Source organism: Hemiscyllium ocellatum, chromosome 33, assembly GCF_020745735.1.
Source record: "Hemiscyllium ocellatum isolate sHemOce1 chromosome 33, sHemOce1.pat.X.cur, whole genome shotgun sequence".
In the NCBI taxonomy this organism is placed as follows: domain Eukaryota; kingdom Metazoa; phylum Chordata; class Chondrichthyes; order Orectolobiformes; family Hemiscylliidae; genus Hemiscyllium; species Hemiscyllium ocellatum.
The window spans coordinates 27,273,008-27,279,007 of NC_083433.1; the positions used below are offsets into that span (position 1 = coordinate 27,273,008).

Here is a 6,000-nt window from a genome sequence, read left to right on the forward strand (position 1 = left end):
AATGGAACATCAGTCCTACAGAAAATGCTGGAGACACTCGGCAAGTCTGATGGTGTCTGTGGTGAGAGAGAAATGGAGTTCACGTTTTGAGGACGATATCACGGGCGGCACGGTGGCAAGTGGGCGGCACGGTGGCACAGTGGTTAGCACTGCTGCCTCACAGCGCCTGTAGACCCGGGTTCAATTCCCGCCTCAGGCGACTGACTGTGTGGAGTTTGCACGTTCTCCCCGTGTCTGCGTGGGTTTCCTCCGGGTGCTCCGGTTTCCTCCCACAGTCACAAAGATGTGCGGGTCAGGTGAATTGGCCATGCTAAATTGCCCGTAGTGTTAGGTAAGGGGTAAATGTAGGGGTATGGGTGGGTTGCGCTTCGGCGGGTCGGTGTGGACTTGTTGGGCCGAAGGGGCTGTTTCCACACTGTAAGTCTAATCTAATCACCTTATTGGAGCTGAAACTGGAACTGTCCAATATGTCAGGCGGGGTGGGTGTTAGGGCTCTGCACAGATTGAGAGCGCTGCGGGACAGTGTAAGGCTGTGGAGGCTGAGAGGGTGAAAACGGGCAGTTCTGTGAATTCTCAACTAATGTATCCTTTCCACTCCCTCCACAGGTCAGCCAATGAAATGTAACCTCCATGTCAACGGGAATGTCATCACCTCAGACCAGCCAATCCTTTTGTAAGTTGCCTGGAAAAATGCTAAACTTTTTTTGGTGTAGAGAAATATTCATAGCTCAGCAGCACCCAGCTCCCACTGAACACTGCACAGACCAGCAGAGCCCAGCTCCATGCCCACTGAACACTGTACAGACCAATAGAGCCCAGCTCCATGCCCACTGAACACTGCACAGACCAGCAGAGCCCAGCTCCATGCCCACTGAACACTGTACAGACCAATAGAGCCCAGCTCCATGCCCACTGAACACTGCACAGACCAGCAGAGCCCAGCTCCATGCCCACTGAACACTGCACAGACCAGCAGAGCCCAGCTCTTTGCTCACTGAACACTGTACAGACCAGCAGAGCCCAGCTATTTGCTCACTGAACACTGTACAGACCAGCAGAGCCCAGCTCTGTGCTCACTGAACACGGTACAGACCAGCAGAGCCCAGCTCTGTGCTCACTGAGCAATGTACAGACCAGCAGAGCCCAGCTCTGTGCTCACTGAGCAATGTACAGACCAGCAGAGCCCAGCTCCATGCCCACTGAACACTGCACAGACCAACAGAGCCCAGCTCCATGCTCACTGAACACTGCACAGACCAGCAGAGCCCAGCTCTTTGCTCACTGAACACTGTACAGACCAACAGAGCCCAGCTCCATGCCCACTGAACACTGTACAGACCAGCAGAGCCCAGCTCCATGCCCACTGAACACTGTACAACCCAGCATAGGGCATGAGGCAGTGCCGCTGAGGGGGTGGCTGAGATGGAGTGTGTGGGGAGGGGTTGAGTTGGGAGGGATGCAGGGGTAATGCTGCTGAGGGGTGGAAGGTGCAGGATTAAAGCTGCCAGGCGCGGTGAGTGGGGAGAGAGGGTTGCTGGGGTTTGGGATATGTTGCCGTCTCTGACCTCTGACCTTGCCTGCAGGAGACTGAGTGACAGTCCAGCTGTGAAGAAGCCCGAGTTTCCCAGGGCCAAGCCTCGACCGTCCAATCAACCGGCTGCAGAGGTTGACCCAGAGACCGTCCTGAAGGCGCTTTTTAAATCCTCAGGGCCCTCGACGTCAGCCCAGCCGACTGCTTTCAAGATCAAGCTCTAAGCTGCTCCAGAGATGACCACCCTCAGCACATGGCTACAGCTCTGGGCCTCCCACTGTCCAGTCTATCCTGTTGTCTCTAGAGGTTCGGTCAAAAATCAAAATTCCGACTCCTTTCTGTTTTATCTCCGCTCAGATGTTGTTTCTAAAACTGGAATTCCGAGTGGGTGAAAATGTGAGCTTTCCCCCCTGCCCTCGGTGTCCTGGTTTCACTGTCGATCAACTGACTGCCCCTTACTCAGTCTGAACCTCACTGCTGGCCACATTGTTATTATGGACTGAGCTGTCACTGAGCATGTTACTCCCAGCTCCCCTCATTCTGTCACTGGTTCATGTGGTAGGGGGTGTGAGTGACAGACAGAGGCAGGTTTATAAGACCCTTCCCGTACCCCCCAACCCCCCCCCCTCCCCCGATCTCCCTTGAGTCCCACTAGTGATAGGCGGGTGGTAGAGAGGGGGGTGGGATCAGAATTTGAGGATAGTATAATTGCCTGGGCCAATCTGTCAGCGTGTCTCAGCTGGTTACCTTCAATGTTCCTCATTCTTTCCCCAAACTGCCTTAAATCATACAATCAACTGAAGATGGGGAATGTTGGACATGCACAGCAGATCCTTCGGTGTTCCCGACAGACCTGCAGTATATCCCTGACATTCCCTCTTTGTGCTCCTGGCTGTGTTAGTGTTTACGGATGGCCTGAGGATCAATATAAATGACCACTTCCCGGACCAGGCCCCTGGCATTGCTGAGAGAGTCTGACTCGATGCCTCAATTGATGGCTTGGCTGGTGTTATGTATCAGATTCAGCAAATTACTGCAAAATGGTCCCAGAAATCCCTTGTGCAAACTCCCACTTAGTCTTAAGGGACAACCAGCAGGTTCACAGTTACAATGGATATTCGACTCTGAAAGTTTTCATTATACCCTCCTCTAAGGCAGTGGGCAGTTCCACAAGATTCTGCCCCCTCCCCCACAGTCAGTGGGCTTTCTGATGCCCCCCCAACTGAATGCACATGTCCCCCCCCCCCCGAATAGATACTGCAATGTGTAGGTCCATCCTCTTAAACAAAGAACTGCAGATGCTGAAGATCCAACATAAAAACAGAAGATGCTGGAGAAGCTGGCAGGTGTCTGTGGAGAAACAGTTAATGTTTCCAGTTAGTTCTGAAGAAGGGTCACGGGATTTGCAATATTAACTCTTGTTTCTGTCTCCACAGGTGCTGTCAGTCTTGCTGAGCTTCTCCAGCACTTTCTGTTCTTGTTGCTGTTACACCCTCCCTTGCTGACCCCAAGTTGAATGTAAAGTAGTTCCACCTCCCCCCTCCCAAGTGGATGCAATGGCCTGTTCCACCTCTCCCCTCCCAAGTGGATGCAATGGCCTGTTCCACCTCTCCCCTCCCAAGTGGATACAATGGCCTGTTCCACCTCTCCCCTCCCAAGTGGATGCAATGGCCTGTTCCACCTCTTGCCCTCCCCAGTGGATGCAATGGCCTGTTCCACCTCTTGCCCTCCCCAGTGGATGCAATGGCCTGTTCCACCTCTTGCCCTCCCCAGTGGATGCAATGGCCTGTTCCACCTCTTGCCCTCCCCAGTGGATGCAATGGCCTGTTCCACCTCTTGCCCTCCCAAGTGGATGCAATGGCCTGTTCCACCTCTCCCCTCCCAAGTGGATGCAATGGCCTGTTCCACCTCTTGCCCTCCCCAGTGGATGCAATGGAGTGGGCAATCCCCATTAAGAATCCATGTTGCACAGGGCAATGAATATCAGTCAGGTGCAGGGAGGCTGCGTGAGGTCTGTTTGTGACGATAATGCCCCTCTGCCTGTCTGGGTTCACCCTGCGGTACACAACTGGGTAATGGGCCTGGTACTCACTCATCCTGTGGACAGCCAGCTCCAGCAAGAGATTCAGGTGAAAGCATTGGGTCATTGTGGGAAACATGTTCTTCAACCTCTCTCTGCCTTGAGTGAGTGAGTGAGTGATGGAATTTCAGTGCCTGGGGAGTGCCCTGCATCTCCGGAAGGAAAGGCTGAAGAATGGGATTATTTCAGATGCAGGGATATTTCAAAGGAACAGCTGTAATTCAGAGACAGGGTCTTAGAGCCAGTGGCCTCTTCAACATAGATTGTAAATAAGCTGAATGATAGGACTGTCCACATGGGAAAGAGTCGATCCTTTAGGTGAGCCAGTGCATCTTTCTGTGTCTGAATTGGTCAGTAGATCCCTCCATGTCTGGTATATTGAGTCCATCCCGCTGGCTGATAGGCTGGGATCACCCCCATGTCTCGGTGGGCAGGTGAGTAGATCAACTGCAGCTGGGTAGAAAAGTGAGTAGATCCCTGTTGTTCAGATAGGACAGTGAGTAGATTCCTATTGTTTGGATAGGAGAGTGAGTAGATCCCTCTGCTTAGATAATAAGTAGAACACATTTTTGTCTAGATGGGGGAATGAGTAGATCCATCTGTTTGGATAGGTGAGTGAGTAGATCTCTCTGGATAGGATCATGAAAAAACCCCATTTTTGATCTGTAAGGCGTGAAGCTGGAGAGCTATGGGGAAGGCAAAACGTTCAGGAGTGCTCTGGGAAAAGCTGTTTGACTGTATAGTGACCTGGAAGGGATGTTGCCTTATCAAGTGATTGGGGGCAGGGTATCACCAGAGTGAGACTGATGTAATGTCTGGTAGCTGACGGAGCCAGCTACATGGTGATCCATTGTGCAGCATTCTTCCAATTGATGAGTGATTTAAATCAAAACATCAGCCTGTCACCTCATGTTCAATTTGGTTTGAAAGAGTAGATTGAGAGGGAGATGTGTGGTACAAAACAGCCCCTATGACTGTCACGAACAGCTACCTATTGGTTGTTGGTGCTGGGAATAGACTGGCTGGAGAGAACAGGATAGTAACTCATCCACATGCCTGGCCTGCTCTGTCCATTGTCAGCCTTCTGTTCTTGGAGTCAGGGAGTGATTTGTTCACGCCTCACTCTGCGAGATATGAGCATAAAGTTTAGGCTGGCTATGTCAGGACAACCCTGTGGCAGTGCTCACCAGCCGCTGTGTAAGGTTCCATGGCACTATTCCCAGCAGATGAATTCTCCCTCATTGCCTCTTGTTGCTGCTTGGGCAAGCTTGCCATGTTTAAAGAGTGGCCAGCCACATTTCCTACCTCACCGTTGTGAGCACGTTTCATAAAGTACTTCACTGGCTTTGAGAGACGTCCTGGGGTAGTGAAATCAGTTTCCTCCTTTCTGACCAGGTGAGTGAGTGAGTGATGTGAATGATTTCCACCATTGTATGTTCACATCTGTCAATGAGCCAGTGTTTGACAATAATCCCATTCTGTCCGTGACTGGGGTTTGTGGGGAAACTCCCAGAGTTGTAACTGTGGAGTCATTGCATTTGAGGGATGAAATTAATTTTAAATAAACTTATTTTTAACAAAAAAAAACTCTCCGGGAGTAGCTGGTTTGCTGTAGCTACACAACGGACCCACAGGTGTGAAGAAGCACTTGGAGTAAGATCTCGAAACTGTGACCTCGGTATCAGTGGAAGTGTGAACTGAGCGGATTCTGTTTGTGAAATGGGTGTTGCTCCTCTCCTGAATTAGCCTCAGGCACCTGAGGCCACACAAGCAAAACTGTTCTTAGCCTGAATGAAGGTACATTGATTCTGAATGCACACTGAGCCAGGAGTAGTTTTGGAAGTGTAGTCATGGTCTGGCTTGCTTTCTGAGAAGGCTTCGGGTGCAGTCTGACACAGACTGAATGCACAGAGCCTGGTGAAGGCCTAGGGCACATAGAGGAAGCGGCCATGCCAACTGACCCACATCAGCTGTCTTACGGAGCCATCTCGTGCCTGGAAGGTGACCATTTTGAGCAGGATTCTTCTGCGTTGGAGTTTGACCATTTTAAACCAGATGCTTTCAGCACCAAATCTAGATGGTGTCTGATTGCACAATTTGTGTAAATAGATTTATCTTCTACAATGTATTCTGTTCCTCATTTACAATACAGCCTAAATAGACCTTGTACATAAAAATAACTAATCGACTCTGTCTTTCTCTTAAAGATGAAACAATTACACAGTAAATGGGGATGGTATCACCGTAGAATCTATAGGGAAGTCAGTGGCCTAGTGGTGTTATTGCTGGACTGTTAATCCAGAGACCTAAGACGTGTTTGGGGGACCTGGGTTGAATCCTGCCATGGCAGATTGAATTCAACAAAAATCTAAAATGAAGAGTCTCGATT

At 50.6% G+C, this 6,000-nt stretch overlaps 1 protein-coding gene across 1 annotated transcript in view; it reads left to right on the top strand.

Moving 5' to 3' along the window:
• Nucleotides 1-5,773, top strand: part of poldip3 (polymerase (DNA-directed), delta interacting protein 3) — a 28,675-nt gene extending 22,902 nt beyond the window's left edge. Inside the window, exons 8-9 of the mRNA XM_060849244.1 lie at nucleotides 607-673; nucleotides 1,584-5,773. Coding sequence (XP_060705227.1) covers nucleotides 607-673; nucleotides 1,584-1,755 — 239 coding nt within the window. The 3' untranslated portion in view covers nucleotides 1,756-5,773. The remainder of the gene's footprint in view (nucleotides 1-606; nucleotides 674-1,583) is intronic.
• Nucleotides 5,774-6,000: the final 227 nt, after the last annotated feature.